At 43.4% G+C, this 20,028-nt stretch overlaps 1 protein-coding gene across 1 annotated transcript in view; it reads right to left on the reverse strand.

The window, feature by feature from the left end:
* Positions 1–2,993: 2,993 nt before the first annotated feature.
* Positions 2,994–20,028, reverse strand: part of LOC124013065 (heat shock factor protein 1-like) — a 29,401-nt gene continuing 12,366 nt past the window's right edge. The window contains 9 exon segments of the mRNA XM_046327209.1: positions 2,994–5,850; positions 10,420–10,480; positions 11,766–11,819; positions 12,187–12,292; positions 14,147–14,291; positions 14,294–14,373; positions 14,466–14,602; positions 15,097–15,193; positions 15,285–15,346. Of these exon segments, the coding sequence (XP_046183165.1) occupies positions 5,513–5,850; positions 10,420–10,480; positions 11,766–11,819; positions 12,187–12,292; positions 14,147–14,291; positions 14,294–14,373; positions 14,466–14,602; positions 15,097–15,193; positions 15,285–15,346 (1,080 nt within the window). The 3' untranslated portion in view covers positions 2,994–5,512.

Genomic DNA, 20,028 nt, shown 5'->3' on the forward strand with positions numbered 1-20,028 from the left:
TCTAACAGCCATTCCAGAGAGCACTTCACTGCCCAGTTGGTTTGTCTTGATGTAGCTAGCTTCTTCATTTTCTCCTTTTCTTTCAAAGTTGTCTATAGCAAAAGTCCTCCTCCTCCTCTTCTTGTTTGAACCATTCATTAAACATTAGTGGATAAAACAAATCAAAAGTAACTTTAAAATCATCTATGACGAGTTAGGTGGTAAGACTAGTAGTTGTAGTAGTGCGTTGCTTGGTAACAATGTAAACAATGCCAATTTATATGAAAGTGGCCAATGTGTTTGCTGTCTCATATATAGTTGAAGTCGGAAGTTTACATACACCTTAGCCAAATACATTTAAACTCTGTTTTTCACAATTCCTGACATTTAATCCTAGTACAAAGGACCTGTCTTAGGTCAGTTAGGATCATCACTTTATTTTAAGAATGTTAAATGTCAGAAAAATAGTAGAGAGAATGATTTATTTAAGCTTTTATTTCTTTCATCACATTCCCAGTGGGTCAGAAGTTTACATACACTAAATTAGTATTTGGAAGCACTGCCTTGAATTGTTTAAAACTTGGGTCAAATGTTTCGGGTAGCCTTCCACAAGCTTCCCACAATAAGTTGGGTGAAATTTAACCCATTCCTCCTGAACGAACTGTTGTAACTGAGTCAGGTTTGTAGGCCTCCTTGCTCGCTTTTTCAGTTCTGCCCACAAATGTTCTATAGGATTGAGGTCAGGGCTTTGTGATGGCCACTCCAATACCTTGACTTTGTTGTCCTTAAGTCATTTGGAAGTATGGTGGGTGGAGTCCTTAAGCCATTTTGCCACAACTTTGGAAGTATGCTTGGGGACATTGTCCATTTGGAAGACCCATTTGCAACCAAGCTTTAACTTCCTGACTGATATTGCTTCAATATATCCACATAATTTTCCATCCTCATGATGCCATCTATTTTGTTAAGTGCACCAGTCCCACCTGCAGCAAAACACCCCCACAACATGATGCTGCCACCCCTGTGCTTCACAGTTGGGATGGTGTTCTTTGGCTTGCAAACCTCCCCCTTTTTCCTCCAAACGTAACGATGGTCATTATGTCCAAACAGTTATATTTTTGTGTCATCAGACCAGAGGACATTTCTCCAAAAAGTATGATCTTTGTCCCCATTGTGCAGTTGCAAACCGTAGTCTGGCTTTTTTATGGTGGTTTTTGAGCAATGACTTCATCCTTGCTGATGGGCCTTTCAGGTTATGTCGATATAGGACTCAATTTACTGTGGATATAGACACTTTTGTACCTGTTTCCTCCAGCATCTTCACAAGGTCCTTTGCTGTTATTCTGAGATTGATTTGCACTTTTCATAACCAAAGTACGTTCATCTCTAGGAGACAGAACGCTTCTCCTGCCTGAGCGGTATGACGGCTGCGTGGTCCCATGGTGTTTATACGTGTGTACTATTGTTTGTACAGATGAATATAGTACCTTCAGGTGTTTGGAAATTGCTCCCAAGGCTGAACCAGACTTGTGGAGGTCTACATTTTTGTTTCTGAGGTCTTGGCTGATTTCTTTTGATTTTCCCATGATGTGAAGCGAAGAGGCACTGAGTGTGAAGGTAAGCCTTGAAATACATCCACAGGTACACCTCCAATTGACTCAAATTATGTCAATTAGCCTATCAGAAGCATCTAAAGCCATGACATAATTTTCTGGAATTTTCCAAGCTGTTTAAAAGGTACAGTCAACTTAGTGTACGTAAACTTCTGACCCACTGGAATTGTGATACAGTTAATTATACGTGAAATAATCTGTCTGTAAACAATTATGTCAACAAAATGACCAACTTGCCAAAACTATAGTTTGTTAAATCTTCTTATGGCTGGGGGGGAAGTATTGAGTAGCTTGGATTAATAAATTGCCAAAAGTAAATGGGCTGCTCCTCAGTCTCAGTTTCTAATATATGCATATCATTAAGCTCAGTTACCTTAGCTTTCTTGGGAACAGGAACAATGGTGGCCAGCAGATTGGGATAAGCATGTGGGGACAGCAGATTGGGATAAGGATTGATTGAATATGTCTATAAACACACCAGTCAGCTGGTCTGCGCATGCTCTCTGAGGACACGGCCGGGGATGCCATCTGGGCCTGCAGCCTTGCGAGGGTTTACACGTTTAAATGTTTTACTCACACCGACTGCAGTGAAGGAGAGTCCGCAGGTTTTGGTGGCGGGCCCTGATAGTTTGCTGTCTTGTCCATAGATTGCTTTTACAGGGTAATGAAAGAAATATGTGATTTTATTGTTTGGTTGAATTATTCCTTTAATCAGCATTTGAAGGTAGTTGAATTGCAGGTGTCAGTCAGACTAAAATGTATCTTCACTTCTGAAGGTGCAGAAAATGTGGAACTGGAGGACACCTGCTGACTTCCGTATGAAACCTTGTGTCAAGTTTCTACGCTACAGATTTCAGTGTACTGACCAGTCGGCAGGGCAGAGAGAGACAGTGATCAAGCCCACTGGCAAATCTAGTTGTTTGTGTTGGTCTATTTAAACTTAAAGATTACACTGTATGTAAACTTTTTGCGCAATTATATACAAGTTATCCTGTACGTTGTATTTTACTCGTTGCATAAACGAGAAAGACAAGAGGCTACCAAAAACTGATTCAGATGAATACAGATCATCAGTGTTTTAATCCCTGTGAAAATTGTACAAAAGCTCAAACAATATACTCAATCTTTATGAAGGTTTGTTATTTCGGAATTTCAGCAATTACTGTACTTCCGATTATAGAAAATGTGAGAAATATTCATCTCCACTGTCAGAAACGGTACATTGCTAAATGTATGTTACTTGAAAGTAAACTCTACATTAAAAGTAACATCTATTTTTGACCATTAAACTGTAACCATATTTTTCATGTTCTGAAGGGGGAGCACTGTTTGTTCTCCAATTGCCTGTTCAACAGATTACTCAATCAATTGCAACTACAGTATCACCTTAAATGCAGCAGATAATGTACAATTCATTTATTTTATTTGAAACATATCATATACAAAATATTGTTCTCATGCGTAATTTGGGATTCTCCGGCTGTGACATTGTGCTACGGTAAAATTGGTAAAAGTTCTTAACACAAAATTCCGCACATCAATACACTCCAATAATTCCCCCTTCTCCGTTTCAATGGGCATTAATCAAAAAAACAAACTAGTTTGAACAAACTCAATGACCTCCGGGGGCAGTAAAAGTAACATTTAACAAAGTTCCTCACACTTGAACCAAGATTTAATTGTTTTCCTAGAAAAGGATTTGACAAAAAAAAAGAAGAAAGCCTGAAGGAAACAGGCTTCCAAATGAGGACCATATGACTGAGTAGACATTGAGGGAGGATAAACATGTAATCCTGCCTTAAGTTAAACTATTTTCCAAAAAGCAACTCACAATGGGATGTGCTGGCTCGCAAATAATTCACTCTGGGATATTATGTCCGTCTCGTCATAGACAGAAAGGGTCCTAAAAGCAGTCTTAATTCGATGGATTTGATTTCAAGACATGAATACTTGCTGTGAACAAAAGGGTTATCCACTAAAACAGGGTTCAAACGCATTCCTGAACCCCCCCCCCCCTGTTTTGGTATTTGCCCTAGAACTGCACTGCTGATTCCCTGCACTAGAACAGTGTTCCCCAACTCCAGTACCACCAACAGCACACGTTTGCTCCAGAGAATCTCACCTGATTCAACACAGAGGACTTGATGGTTAGTTGGCAAGTTGAATCAGGTGTGCTGTTGGGGCTCGCATGGTCCGACCAAGGTATTAGATGGATGTACCTAATAAACTGGCCAGTGGGTGTATATACACTTTAAAGCTAGAGTCCTTAATCAAAACAATAAAGCCCCCCCCACCCTCCCACAGATTCTGTATTGGTAAAATGCTGAGGTATAGGCCTAGAGAAATGTAACCTCTCAACATCATAGAGCTGAAGATGCAAGGACCCCAATTAGAGATCCCAATTAAGTTATTCCCCCCAATTTCGTGGTATCCAATTGGTAATTACAGTCTCATTGCTGTGACTCCCGTACGGACTCGGGAGTCAAAGGTCGAGAGCCATGCATCCCCCGAAACACAACCCAACCATGTTTTGAGGCTATATAGTGTTTGTTTACATTTACACTGAACAACAATATAAACACAATATGTAAAGAGTTGGTCCCATGTTGAATGAGATTACATTTCCCAGAAATGTTCCATATAACACAAAAAGCTTATTTTTCTCATTTTCTGCACAAATTTGTTTACATCCCTGTATTTCTAAATTGCCAAGATATTCCATCCACCTGACAGGTGTTGAATATCAAGAAGCTGCTTAAACAGCATGAACATTATACATGTCCAACTTGTGCTGGTGATAAAATGCCACTTTAACATGGGCAGTTGTCACAACACAATGCCACAAGTTTTAAGGGAGTCTGCAATTGGCATGCTGAATGCAGGAATGTCCACCAGAGCTTCTGCAAGAAAATTGAATGTTAATTTCTGTACCATAAGCCACCTCCAAAGTAATTTTAGAGAATTTGGCAGTACGTACAACCGGCCTCACTAAAGCAGACCACGTGTAACCAGGCTAGCCCAGGACCTCTACGTCTGGCTTCTTGTCTGAGACCAGTCCCCCAGACAGCCGATGAAACTAAGGAGTATTTCTGTCTAATAAAGCCCTTTTGGGGGAAAAATGTATTCTGGTGGGCCTCTACACTCTCCAAGGCCCATTCACGGCTACACCCCTGCCCAGTCATGTGAAATCCTTAGATTAAGGCCTAATTAATTCCAATTGAGTGGCTCCCTTTTATGAACTGCAACCAATGAAATCTTTGAAACGGTTGCATTTATATTTTGGTTCAGTATACATTGTTTACAAACAAAACAAGATTTTAATTTGGGGTTCTGATGGGGAACGGCAGTTGAACTAAGCTCATGAGGCATTTCTAAGTTATATTCTTCTAGAATGCTTAGATGTAGCAACTAAAGGATTCTATCATTAAAACTTCAATAACTTTAAAAGTGCTGAAATACCAAAAGCATTCCATTATGAATTATGCAATGAAAACATGTCAAAGAAAACACAAGATATCAAGATAATGGTGCAGTACAAATATTTAAAAACACTTAAAATTATAAAGGTACTACCATTATATCAATAGGTAAAAGAAAATACCCCCCCTCTACAGAAAAAATTGAAACAAAAAGATTAGTGTTTTTTCCCTAGAAACAGTAATGTAATGGATCTATGCCCTGTGTTACAACAATTATTCTGAATACTTCCACTTTTATTCATTAAAGGAACTTGGTGATCAATGCTTAAAACTTGACCTGGTAATGATTAAGCTTTTAGGGAGTTTTATTTAAGGCCCGCCAATAAGACCACAGATAATTCAACCCTGGAAGTAATTTCCAAGAGCTGAACAAACCATTGCAGTAATCAAATCGAACTTCTGTTTCGATTAATCTAAAGCAAAATTCTTTCACTAGGAAGTTTAAGCCTTGAAATGAATGAAGCTCAATAGCCCAGAGAATAGTGAAAAACCATCATTTGGATTCAACCGAGTTGATTTGTCGTCATCTGCACATGAACACGACAAAATAAAATTAAACATACTAGTACATCCCTTTTTATAAAGTTTCTTCAGGATAATTTGCTTGTCTGCTGCTGCTATGTCAGAGGTGAGTGAGATGGTAGGTTCCTCTTCAGGGTCCTGGCTGAAATACAAGTCCCCCTCCAGCAGAGTGGGGAGGTCCGCCCCCCCGTTCTCATTGGTCAATGGGTCAGTCAGTAGCATTGGCTGGGTGGTGTACTGGACAAGCTGCTTCCCTGCTTTAATCAACATATAAAAACACATGAGATCATCATTATTTTTTGCAAAGGAAACTAAGCATAATTAAATATAATGGCTGAGCATTGTATAATACAAATCAAGGAAAATTGGAAGCACAGTGTAGTTTATTTTATTGACTACTGGAGTTAACGTAATCCCTTGACAGTGATACGCTTGCTGGAGTTAGTGTTGATAATTGGAGTTGATTGAGAGGAGTACGTTTAACTCCATAAGAGTAACCAGAGACAGGGAGAGATATCCATGGGGTGAGTATCCACAGCCCCTTTACACATCTTTGGAGAATACAGCAATAAGTTTAAGCTGCACATTTTCAGAGTTGATTCAACCGTTTGGCAGTATGTAGTATGTTGTTGCTTTTTGGGCGACCTGACCAAATGCAGATAGAAATGTGAGTTATACATCAGTCTCTCATTTAAAGCAACTCGGAGAAGCGGCACCACCATTCTACACGTTTCATTTGCCTGCTTCCCATTCTTAAGTTTCATTTGCCTGCTTCCCATTCTTAAGTTTCATTTTTCACAGCTGAAGGGTTTTTCCTCAGCTTCAAACAGCTGATAATACAATATTTTTGGTTATTGAAAACATTTCACAGTGGTTTAAATGATACAATGATTCTCTGCACTACTTGTTCTGTCACAAACTTAAATTAGGTGAACAGTTGAGAATTTTTAGCAACCAGGAAATGTTGGGAGCAAATTCCCAGCATGCTCTTTTGCAGGTAGATTGTTTTTAAATGGTTTGTTTTTGATCATTGATCATTATTAACCTTATGGTATACAAAGATATATATATACACATTTTTCTAAACTAACCCAATTTTTAAGTGGTTGGAATTATTGCAGCCGTTAGTATACCTGTTCTAGGTAGTCATTTAAATTTACACCTTTCAGTCTGGCAATCACTGACAGCCGGTTGTGGTGGATGTAAAGTTACAATTGTTTGATGTCCTTCTGGTTGGATTCCATAAGGAATTAGATGTCACAGTAATTGGTGGTAACCTGATCACTCAGACTTGTTTATACTGTATTATTGACTGTATGTTTGTTTTACTCCATGTGTAACTCTGTGTTGTTGTATGTGTCGAACTGCTTTGCTTTATCTTGGCCAGGTCGCAATTGTAAATGAGAACTTGTTCTCAACTTGCCTACCTGGTTAAATAAAGGTGAAAAAAATGCATTCATTCAAATAGCAGTGGGAAATATGCTAATTAGGCTTTACTCCCTACAGTGTTAAAAAAGGTAATCTACTAAAGTGGAAATGTACTCCAATTGAGTTGATTATTCAAAACACAGAAAAATCTAAAATGACATGAGTTTATTAAAAACACTAAACTGAAACCAGAGTAGTTGACTAAAATGGGGGTGGGATCAAATGGTGTTGAATTTGACTCCATGATGGTAGTAGCAGCAGCGGTAGTATCAGCAGCAGTAGAAGTGGCAGCAGCGGTACTATCAGCAGCAGTAGAAGTGGTATCAGCAGCAGTAGAAGTGGCAGCAGCGGTACTATCAGCAGCAGTAGAAGTGGTGGTACTATCAGCAGCAGTAGAAGTGGCAGCAGCGGTACTATCAGCAGCAGTAGAAGTGGCAGCAGTAGTAGAAGTGGCAGCAGCGGTACTATCAGCAGCAGTAGAAGTGGCAGCAGCAGTACTATCAGCAGCAGTAGAAGTGGCAGCAGCGGTACTATCAGCAGCAGTAGAAGTGGCAGCAGCGGTACTATCAGCAGTAGAAGTGGCAGCAGCGGTATCAGCAGCAGTAGCAGCAGTGGCAGCAGCGGTACTATCAGCAGCAGTAGAAGTGGCAACTATCAGCAGCAGTAGAAGTGGCAGCAGCGGTACTATCAGCAGCAGTAGAAGTGGCAGCAGCGGTACTATCAGCAGCAGTAGAAGTGGCAGCAGCAGTAGAAGTGGCAGCAGCGGTACTATCAGCAGCAGTAGAAGTGGCAGCAGCGGTACTATCAGCAGCAGAAGTGGCAGCAGCGGTACTATCAGCAGCAGTAGAAGTGGCAGCAGCGGTACTATCAGCAGTAGAAGTGGCAGCAGCGGTACTATCAGCAGTAGAAGTGGCAGCAGCGGTACTATCAGCAGCAGAAGTGGCAGCTATCAGCAGTAGCAGAAGTGGCAGCAGCGGTACTATCAGCAGGTGGCACTATCAGCAGCAGTAGAAGTGGCAGCAGCGGTACTATCAGCAGCAGAAGTGGCAGCAGCGGTACTATCAGCAGCAGTAGAAGTGGCAGCAGCGGTACTATCAGCAGTGGCAGCAGCGGTCAGCAGCAGTATCAGCAGCAGTAGAAGTGGCAGCAGCGGTACTATCAGCAGCAGTAGAAGTGGCAGCAGCGGTACTATCAGCAGCAGTAGAAGTGGCAGCAGCGGTACTATCAGCAGCAGTAGAAGTGGCAGCAGCGGTACTATCAGCAGCAGAAGTGGCAGCAGCGGTACTATCAGCAGTAGAAGTGGCAGCAGCGGTACTATCAGCAGCAGAAGTGGCAGCAGCGGTACTATCAGCAGCAGAAGTGGCAGCAGCGGTACTATCAGCAGCAGAAGTGGCAGCAGCGGTACTATCAGCAGCAGAAGTGGCAGCAGCGGTAGCAGGTACTGGCAGCAGCGGTATCAGCAGTAGAGAAGTGGCAGCAGCGGTACTATCAGCAGCAGAAGTGGCAGCAGCGGTACTATCAGCAGTAGAAGTGGCAGCAGCGGTGGCAGCAGCGGTACTATGGCAGCAGCGGTAGAAGTGGCAGCAGCGCAGCAGCAGAAGTACTATCAGCAGCAGTAGAAGTGGCAGCAGCGGTACTATCAGCAGCAGTAGAAGTGGCAGCAGCGGTACTATCAGCAGTAGAAGTGGCAGCATCAGCAGCAGGAAGTGGCACTATCAGCAGCAGAAGTGGCAGCAGCGGTACTATCAGCAGCAGTAGAAGTGGCAGCAGCGGTACTATCAGCAGCAGAAGTGGCAGCAGAAGTGGCAGCAGCGGTACTATCAGCAGTAGAAGTGGCAGCAGCGGTACTATCAGCAGTAGAAGTGGCAGCAGCGGTACTATCAGCAGCAGAGAAGTGGCAGCAGCGGTACTATCAGCAGCAGTAGAAGTGGCAGCAGCGGTACTATCAGCAGCAGGCGGTACTATCAGCAGCAGAAGTGGCAGCAGCGGTACTATCAGCAGCAGTAGAAGTGGCAGCAGCGGTACTATCAGCAGCAGTAGAAGTGGCAGCAGCGGTACTATCAGCAGCAGAAGTGGCAGCAGCGGTACTATCAGCAGCAGTAGCAGCGGTCAGCAGCAGTGGCAGCAGCGGTACTATCAGCAGCAGTAGTGGCAGCAGCAGCAGTAGTACTATCAGCAGCAGCAGCAGCGGTAAGCAGCAGAAGTGGCAGCAGTAGCAGTAGAAGTGGCAGCAGCGGTACTATCAGCAGCAGCAGCAGCGGTACTATCAGCAGCAGTAGAAGTGGCAGCAGCGGTACTATCAGCAGTAGTAGAAGTGGCAGCAGTAGCAGCAGCAGAAGTGGCAGCAGCACTATCAGTGGCACTATCAGCAGCAGTAGAAGTGGCAGCAGTACTATCAGCAGCAGAAGTAGAACTATCAGCAGTAGAAGTGGCAGCAGCGGTACTATCAGCAGCAGTAGAAGTGGCAGCAGCGGTACTATCAGCAGTAGAAGTGGCAGCAGCGGTACTATCAGCAGCAGCAGCAGCAGTAGAAGTGGCAGCAGCGGTACTATCAGCAGTAGAAGTGGCAGCAGCAGTACTATCAGCAGCAGCAATCAGAAGTGGCAGCAGCAGCAGCGGTACTATCAGCAGCAGCAGCAGTAGAAGTGGCAGCAGCGGTACTATCAGCAGCAGAAGTGGCAGCAGCGGTACTAGCAGCAGCAGTAGAAGTGGCAGCAGGAGTAGCAGTAGTAGAAGTGGCAGCAGTAGCAATAGAAGTGGCAGCAGCAGCTATCAGCAGCAGCAGAAGTGGCAGCAGTAGTAGAAGTGGCAGCAGCGGTACTATCAGCAGCAGTAGAAGTGGCAGCAGTAGTAAGTGGCAGCAGCAGTATCAGCAGCAGCAGAAGTGGCAGCAGTAGTAGAAGTGGCAGCAGCAGTACTATCAGCAGCAGCAGAAGTGGCAGCAGTAGTAGTGGCAGCAGAAGTGGCAGCAGCAGTACTATCAGCAGCAGCAAGTAGAAGTGGCAGCAGCAGTACTAGCAGCAGCAGCAGAAGTGGCAGCAGTAGTAGCAGCAGTGGCAGCAGCAGCAGCAGTACTAGCAGCAGCAGCAGAAGTGGCAGCAGTAGTAGAAGTGGCAGCAGCGGTGGCAGCAGTAGTAGAAGTGGCAGCAGCAGTACTAGCAGCAGCAGCAGAAGTGGCAGCAGTAGTAGAGTGGCAGCAGTAGTAGAAGTGGCAGCAGTAGTAGAAGTGGCAGCAGCAGTAGAAGTGGCAGCAGCAGTAGAAGTGGCAGCAGCAGTACTAGCAGCAGCAGCAGAAGTGGCAGCGGCAGTACTAGCAGCACACGGTCACTCCCATAAAACATCACATCAAAATGAAATGGATATTCAGCATGATATACAAGTATATTAGGAGTTCTTACCGGTGTAGTTGTCACTTCTATCAGCCCCTTTAGGTGGATCCGATGAAAGCAAGTCCTGGATCTAGAACAACGGGGGCCACAGTGAGACTAACTTATTTCATGAACAAAACAAAAGCAGTAAACAGCTAAAGACACAATCCTCTTACCCTGCCAAAGCAGAGGGTCTATATCCATACCTCTTCCACCACCTCAGGTCAATCACAACCAAAACCTCCCACCACCCGAACAGGTTCTTCCCTTCTATAGTGGCCCTTACCAACCGGCCCACAGTGATCTTCTCATTCATGGAGTACAGTTTACTATTCATCCACTGACTATGCATCCTGAGTAGCGCAGTGGTGTAAGGCACTGCATCTCAGCTAGACCCTGGCACTACAGACCCTGGTTCGATCCCGGTTGTGATCGGGAGTCCCATAGGGCGGTTTGGCTGGGGTAACCAGTCATGGTAAATAAGAATTTGTTCTCAACTGACTTGTCTAGTTAAATAAAAAGGTCAATAAAAACATTCAAGGAACTGCACATTGTTCTTTGCGCTCAGAATTGATCCAATCCAGATTGTACGTACACAATGAACACCAAGCTATCATGCCCTTTGCCCTGAACCTTATTTACCATGCTGTAAAGTGCTTTATTTACACAGTCAAATTTGAAGAACCATGCTAATATTGAGTTGCACCCCCGCGTTTTTCCCACAGAACAGCCTAAATTTGACAGGGCATGGACTCCACAAGGCGTCTAAAGCATTCCATAGGGATGCTGGCTCATGTTGACTCCAATGCTTTTCATAGTTGTGTCAAGATGGCTGGAAGTCTTTTGGGTGGTGGACCATTCTTGATACACACAGGAAACTGTTGAGCGTGAAAAACCCAGCAGCATTGCAATTCTAAACACAAATCAGTGTGCCTGGAATCTACTACCATACCCTGTTCAAAGGCACGTAATTTGTCTTGCCCATTCACCCTCTGAATGGCACACATACACAATCCATGTCTAAATTATCTCAATGCTTAAAAATCCATCTTCAACCTGTCTCCTCCTCTTCATCTACACTGATTGAAGTGACATCAATAAGGGATCATAGCTTTCACCTGGTCAGTCTGTCATGGAAAGAGCAGGTGGTCATAATGTTTTGTACACCATGTATACATCTATATGCGCAACTCATAATGCAGCTTATAGTGTTGTCTGTAGATTTTAGCCTGATGTTCATTGTGTACATAAAGTAGATTGTGTAAATTATGTCTGTATACTCTGTTCATTGTCGCAGCACCATTTCACAGAGTCAAATTCCTGTACATGCAAATGTATTTGGCGAATAAAGGCGATTTTGATTCTGTCTAACTTACACTGTCAAGGCTCTCCAGGTCGAATTCAGAGCCAGGCAGGGAAGAACTGAAGAACTGAAAGACAAGTAGTGGTAGAAAACATTATTATCCCATGGGGTTCAGATGAAGCAGATTAACAAAAACAAGACACCAGAGGAATTAGAAAATAGACATTAACCATAACTAACTCTTGTTGGTTTCATCTAGTCATTGTCCTCACTCACACCAGGTTGACCACCTAGCATCATCTTTCACAAAGCCACCGTCCCTTTAAAAACACACCTAGAATTGCCCAGCAGCGACAAATATCTAATCTGACCAGTTAGTGTTCCACATAGGAAACGCCCCCGCATACTGTTGTTGGGACAGAATATAGTAGCCCGATGTCGATCTGGTCCCACAAACAGATCTGGGATCAGGCTAAGAAAAAGGCTAAACTTACTTCAAAGAAGGGTGAGGACTCAAAATTGATGGACTGTGCATTCAGGATAGTCTGGAGGTTTTCCAGGCCATTGTCGATGCTGTCCAAATGGTCACTGAGCTCACTCCTACACCAAAAAGAGAAATCAACATGGTTCATATTCATCATTGAACATCTCCCTGACTAAGCACACGCATTAAAGCAAATTAGCTGCTTAAAACAAATGGTAGTCAAATCAACCAACAACTCGTTTCATTTGAGCTGCAGAAGCCATTGGAAAAGCAATGAGTGGGCCACACAATCACTGAGTTGTGAACCTGATGCCCAGAAAGTGGAATGGTTTGCCTATAGTTCACTGGGCCTGTCACATTAAAACCACTCACAGAATGATTGCCGTTTGACCTAAATGGAGGGTTGCCTATGCGGTTGAGCCGTATGCAGTTAGATTAACATTTGGACAAACCATGCTAAATCAGCCATTTTTCAAGCCCATGTGTGTTCAAAACATTGTTAATAATCAATGACACAAGTTGGTTCCAAATACTGAGAAGCACGATCCGCTTGTAGACCCAGGGAAAAGGTTGTTACGTCAGGGATATGGTAAACTAGTAGAAATGAAACAAGCCTCAATAATGATTCAATATATATTTGCTAAATTGATACACAAATCACGATGTTTATTTATCTTACTACAGACCACACAGGTTTGACAGTTCGTTTTCTGGGCTTGTTGCTGGTGGCAATGCCAGGTACAGCTGCGTCAATCAAACATTCTGGGAGATGACAACAACAGTGTTTGTGGGCCAACTGAAATGCTAACCCTGGGATAGGTCTGAGGTGTAGAGACGAGGAGGGGCAGGGGAAGAGGCGGGAGACCTCTGACTTCTGTGTAGAACTGAAAAGATAAAAGAACAACAGCTGGAAAGAGGAGAGCATACTACTACACACGGCACCCCATAGGTTGACTAAAGCCCAGGGGTGGGGATTACATAGGCTACGCGGCTTCTCATTGGCTGAAAATTAAAATAATGGGCATTGGGGGCACAGGAACAGAATTCACAGCTGGTTTAAAAAAGGAATCCTGTAATAAAAAATTAAAATGTACAGACAGTCTAGGATACATGTATTTTATCAGAGTACGATTTCAATAAAACAAACACTTTCATTTCAGCAGTGACACCGAAACTGTACAAGTCATTGACAGACAACAACCCCCCCCCCACCCCCCCCTCCAAAAAAAAAGTAGAGGTAAAAAGAGAATGAGGATGTTTGAGTGAGAGATGAACAGCACCGCTAATATATCGTAAACCCATCTACATAAAGATAGAGTAGATTAAGATATCCAGTATGCATTAGTTTGATTAAACATTGAGCAGTTTATTATGTACCGTTAGTAGCAACAGCCAGGATCCTACAACTAAAAAGCCAAGATGAAATGCAACAAATAAACAGAACTATGTTTACAACACTCGGGACAAGCCAGTGGGTTTGTTTATGTAGAGCTTGTTGAACGACGGCGCTTATTAAACTAGCATAAAGTGCTAACAGCGGCCCTATTTATCAGTGGAGAGCTGCTTTGCGTCGCTAGCACATCCTCCTGATGCAATGTGACGTGATACACAGAGATGGTGGCGCATGGGGAGAAACCTAGGGCATTAGGCTGGCTGCAGACGTCGACTGGCATGGGACAACAGAATATAAAAGATAATGAAAGGCTAGTGTGATGCAAGTGGATCGTAAGCGATGTACACACCCCGCGACGACCAACGGTTAAAAGCGCCGGGTGGAGTTCCTATCACTTGCTGTTGCCTCAGTGTGTTGAGCAAATTTGAAATACAAGAAGTGAAAAAAAAAAAAAACTTTTTAGGGTAGAGAACTAGGCTCGTTGTGGTAATCTGTTGCTAGGTGTTCGGTAGGAGGGGCTGAGGGACAGACTGGCAGTGGAACCTGGACACGGTGACATAATCTGGGGATTACTCACTTGTCTAGACAGGCGAGGCTGAGACACTTCTGCTCCGTAGGGGTCGTGGGGGCGGGGGCCGCATTAGGCTCGTTGCTCTCCTGCAGGATGGAGTTGATGAAGTTGATGGGGGACAGAGGCGTGTCAACCTGGATCCCTGCCCCCCCCCGATCACAACCTCAGCAGGACACACCTCCTCCAACATGTGACTGGACGGCTCCTCCTTTATGTGGACCAATGGGCTCGTGCTGAAGACAGGAAGAGAAATTGGCATTTTTTTAAATTAGTGTATATTTGGTATAGGGTCAGGAGTTGTTCCTGAATTTTAACAGTCACTAACCTTTCCTCCATCCACTCATTGGTGACCTCCACATGGCTGGCCTGAGCCAGGTCAGTGACATCTGAGATAATGGGGCCGTTGTTAAGTGACGACTCCGCCGTGAAGAGACCTGTACTGGTGAATGGGGAGCCCGAGGGCTGGGAGTAGGACACACGTTCACAAGAATACTAAATCTGCCCTGACATCCTAACAAGATCAGTTATGTAACACAGGCTTAAATAACATTACACCTTAGTGGAGCTCCAGCAACCACACCTCTCGGAATGCATTACCTCTGGCTGGTTAAGAGCCTGAAAAAAAAAGTGACTTACAGTAGCTACATTCTCATGTCTGAGATAGGAGTTGTTCATCTTTCCTGGGGAGCGTCACACTTCTTGTTAACTTCACTAGCCTACAAAACATGCCTTACAAATCCCTTACATTGTAAAGTACAGCTGTATCAATAGCATAATTTGGCCTAAATATATTACTGTGGATTCAAATCAGCCTGACCCCCCCCCTCCAAACTCACAATACAAGAAGAGTGCTTTCCATCTGATATTACTACAGTATTTCAAGAGTGCAGGCCTGTTCCATTTCTACCACCGGAAGGTGCCAATCTAGGTTAGGTTCCAGGAGAAGGTGAACTCACAGAGATAGAGGACGAGGCCTGAAGGTGTTCCAGAGAGTACTGCCTGCTGTACTTGGGCATGGAGTGGGCGGAGCTGCTGTCGTTCAGCATCAGGGGACTGTAGTACCATAGAGAGACCAGACAAGAGTCAGACAAATAAAAATAGACCACTATGAGTGAATGAGAGGTTGCTATTCTAAATGACTTGCATTTTTCTCTTCATCCCCAGGACTCTGTTGGACTGCACCAGGGTCACTAGGAACTGGATGAGCTGGGGGAGACATTAGCACAGTAAGCAGTTGAACAGGGTGATATGGACAAAAAAAAACATTTCACAATACATTTACTGGATTATCACAATAATGATAAATATAATGTTAGGTTTATAACATGAATGTGAACTGAGTAGGCTACTTGTGTATATTACTGTAACCGTAGTACAACCACCACCTTTGAATATGGTTGTTAAAACCTCTTTAGGCTAGCGGGCAGTGTTTTGATGTTTGGATAAAAAACGTGCCCAAAGTAAACTACCTATTTCTCAGGACCAGAAGCTAGAATATGCATATAATTGGCAGATTAGGATAGGAAACTCAAAAGTTTACAAAACTGTCAAAATATTGTCTCTGAGTATAACAGAACTGATATGGCAGGCGAAAACCTGAGAAATCCATCCAGGAACTACTCTTTTCCATTGCAAGCCTATCCTCCATTTAAAGGGATATCAACCAGATTTCCTTTCCCTATGGCTTCCACAAGGTGTGAACAGTCTTTAGACAGTTTCAGGCCTTTATTCTGAAAAATGAGCGAGAATCCGGTTGAAATATTATCGATTATTTATTGTAAAAACAACCTGAGGATTGATTATAAAAAACATTTGACATGTTTCTACGAACTTCACGGATAGTATTTGGAATTTTCGTCTGCCAGTCGTGACTGCACAAGCCTGTGGATGACTGAACAAAATGCACCAACCAAATGGAGGTTTTTGGATATAAAGAGAATCTTTATCGAATAAAACAAACATTTATTGTGCAACAGGGAGTCAGTCTCGTAAGTGAATCATTTTATTGCTTTTCTGACCAATCTACTTTGCTGCTAGCTGTTTGTAATGTTTTGTCTGCTGAGAGCTGTCCTCACAATCACATGGTTTGCTATCACCGTAAAGCCTTTTTGAAATCTGACTCGCCGGCTGGATTAACAACAAGTTAAACTGTGTTTTGGTATATTGCACTTGTGATTTCCTGAACATTAAATATTTTTTTGTATTTTTGTTATTTCTATTACTCAAGCTGCCACTTTCCATTATTACATGCCTTTAGAAACACAAGACCGGCTGCTCGCTTTTTAGTCAGACAGCCACCAAGCTGTTCCTTTGTGTCTGACCACAGAATCTGTTTGATTCTCTGTGTTTCAAATAGTTCATCGATGGTGCTAATTTCAAGACAAAGTCGTTTGTCTGTGACAGACTTGGTTGACTTGACAGCATCAACTAGTGAGAGTAGTAAGTTGCCAGTGACAAACTAGTTGAGAACAGATGTGTCAAAAAGATGGCATAGCCAATTCCATCCGCAAGAACAAGAGTTTTTTCAGCAAGTGTGCTTCAGACAACCCTTCTGTTGACTGCTAACAGATAGGTGAGAAACTTCCTCCATTTACACGATTATATGACCACCTTGTGTGCCTCCATCTGTAAGGTTCCCTAGGGAAGCATCACTAAAGACAATTAGTTTCAGAGTAATCTTTTCCAACATGCTGAAACTTCAGTCACTTGTTGTGATTTCAGTTTATGAACAACTTTGTTTGCCCCATGGATAGTTTGTACAGTGGCGTGTTGTGTTGGCTGCCAAGTTGCAGTCAATTATTACATGAGATCTACTCTGTCTAGCAACCCATAGAATTTGACCTCAATTGATCAGCTTCAATTCCACAGAGAGGGGAATTCCTTTGTACGGCTCTTGAAGTATCCATGTGGATGGGTTGAAGATTCTTGACATAGCTTTCCTGTTGCATCAGTATAGTTTAGTCAACTGTAATAAACTCTATGCCAACATAAAAACTATGATGATCCTCACAGCCGACCTAGAAAACAGCTTTGAGGTGTGGAATCACAGTTGTGGCAAAGGTCTGTTGCGCCACCCCAGATGAAGTCATCAACATGACAGGCAAATACTTCAGTCACATTGCAGTCTTGATCAAGCCAATAGAAGACTGCAGGATCCACCTGTGGCATTTTCCCACCTGTACTCAGCCTTGTTGCCTCGACTTTGTTGTACCAGTAGAGTGATTCATCTGCCAGGCCCCACACACACACTTTTTTAGTTTCCACAGTGTTCCTCCGCGCTTAGCTTTAGGCAGAAGTTAATGTGAATTTCCCTTGACAGATCTGTTCCCTGCAAAACTGCAGATTTGATGTCTGTGGAATGAAGTTTCCATTTATTCTGGCAGATCATCGTCGGCAGCAATTGGAGTGATTCTGAGGCGCATGTCAGTGAGTCTTTTGGGAGTCCATTAGCAGCCAGCGCATCAAAACATCTAGCCACTAGACATATTTTTGACACAATTCCAGTCAAGGATTCTTTAAGGGTGCAAGCCCATCTTGAGGAGTCACATTTTTGGCCAATGCCTGACTTCCACAAACACTCAATTTTTCCTCCAATTACTCCGCTCATCTAGTTTAGCGGAGTCAAATGACACGTCCTTGGTTTCAAGTATATCATTTTGAATGTCATTCTACTTTTCTCGATTTTCCATTGGTTCAATTCTGAGATGGTCTACAAGTGACAGTTCAGCTGACTCTCAGAAAGTGTAGCTGGTTCAGAGTACTGCAAGCTGTACCAGTTCCGGTGTTTTCCTTTGGATTTTCCTGCTCGTCCAATGACTGAATACCACTTTCTCTGTCCATGTATTTAACAGTTTGTCCAGTTTTTAGATTGGAACCACCATGTAACTCTTGAACGTTTTCCTCATTTTTTAAATTTTTTTAACCTTTATTTAACCAGGTAAGTCAGTTAAGAACATATTCTTATTTTCAAAGACGGCCTGGGAACAGTGGGTTAACTGCCTGTTCAGGGGCAGAACGACAGATTTGTACCTTGTCAGCTCGGGGGTTTGAACTCGCAACCTTCCGGTTACTAGTCCAACGCTCTAGCCACTAGGCTACGCTGCCGCCCCAATTTGAATCCTCAACAATATTACCTGGTTGAAGGTCTCTGCTCCATTTCCTGTGTCAGTTTCCATATCATTGGATGCGACATCTGATAGGTTTGTGTCTGATAATGTGTCGTTGTCATTTTCAGTAGGAGGCGGATTCTCAGCAACAGCAATCGTGAGTGATGCACCAGGACACTGGTGCCTCCGTGCCTCACAAATATCACCACACCATCTTGGCCAATGACTACTCTGGGTCCTTTCCACTCTTGACAGTCAACTCGTTTGTAGTACACTTTGTTTCCAGTCTCGCACTTTTTATCTGTGGATCGAAGCAGTTGACGCAGTGCCCTGCCCTCTGAACACACTGCTTCAGTGAATGCTTTTGTCACTGCATGTAGTTTTGAAGAGGTGCTGTCCCATCCATGCACTCACACTGGTCCCTTCTAGTGGTGGTAGCTTGTCAACCAGTACAGAGGGAAGATTAGGGTTCTGCCCGAACACTAGTTGGTATGAGCTGTAACTATGAACATTGAGTTTATGGCCATCAAAGCCCAATCTAGGAGGGTTTTCCAGTCACACCCATTGTCTTGCTTCATTTTCAGCATGATCTCTGTGAGTGTTTGATTGTGTCTCTCCACAAGTCCATTGCTCCATAGACTGTATGCAGCAGTTGTCTTTACTTCCATGTTGAATTTCTCAGCCATTTCTCTTATTTCATTATTATTGAATTCTCCATTGTCACTGTACAATTTCTGGGGTGGGCCATGCACACATATCCAGGAATGAATGAAGTGCTTGAAGATTTCACTGGGTTTCTTTTTATTCACAATACTTCCAGCACTGAAGCGTGTTAAGTGGTTTATTCACAATGCTCCCAGTGCTGAAGCGTGTGAAGTGGTTTATTCACAATGCTCCCAGTGCTGAAGCGTGTGAAGTGGTTTATTCACAATGCTCCCAGTGCTGAAGCGTGTGAAGTGGTAGATCTACAGCCACTGGTTCATTGTATTTGGAAGCCAGTGGCAAACCAACAGCTGGTCTGGGCTTAGGTTTGCTGTATTTTTAGCATGTCTCAAAACTGATCATCATCATTATTATTCCCAAAACTGCTGAGTAACTTCTGAAGTCTGTCAACTGTAGCATGTCCAAAATGTTTGTGAAGTTAACAATACTTTGTTTTTCTTCTGTAGCCATGTGCTCAGTGTCCCTCAGAATCTCCATGTGCTCAGTGTCCCTCAGAATCTCCATGTGCTCAGTGTCCCTCAGAATCTCCATGTGCTCAGTGTCCCTCAGAATCTCCATGTGCTCAGTGTCCCTCAGAATCTCCATGTGCTCAGTGTCCCTCAGAATCTCCATGTGCTCAGTGTCCCTCAGAATCTCCATGTGCTCAGTGTCCCTCAGAATCTCCATGTGCTCAGTGTCCCTCAGAATCTCCATGTGCTCAGTGTCCCTCAGAATCTCCATGTGCTCAGTGTCCCTCAGAATCTCCATGTGCCCCGTCAGAATCTTATTCTTACACGGACTCCCCAATCTCCAAATATGAAAGCTCTGTTGTGTCAATTATATTTTGTACTTCATATTTAGTTCACTGACATAACTATCAAGACATTTTGCACCACACACTGTGTGTACATACAGTATCAATAACAGCAGATCATAAGGATTCAACTATAAAGATCTCAGTATCAGAAGCAGATTCATTTGAAAACAGTGTAATGTTACACTGCTCCATCTGTGTTCAGATTTCCTGTTAGTTTAACCTGTTCATTTGTATAAGGACAGTCTTTAACCCAATGGTATGTG

Source organism: Oncorhynchus gorbuscha, linkage group LG24, assembly GCF_021184085.1.
Source record: "Oncorhynchus gorbuscha isolate QuinsamMale2020 ecotype Even-year linkage group LG24, OgorEven_v1.0, whole genome shotgun sequence".
Classification (NCBI taxonomy): Eukaryota; Metazoa; Chordata; class Actinopteri; order Salmoniformes; family Salmonidae; genus Oncorhynchus; species Oncorhynchus gorbuscha.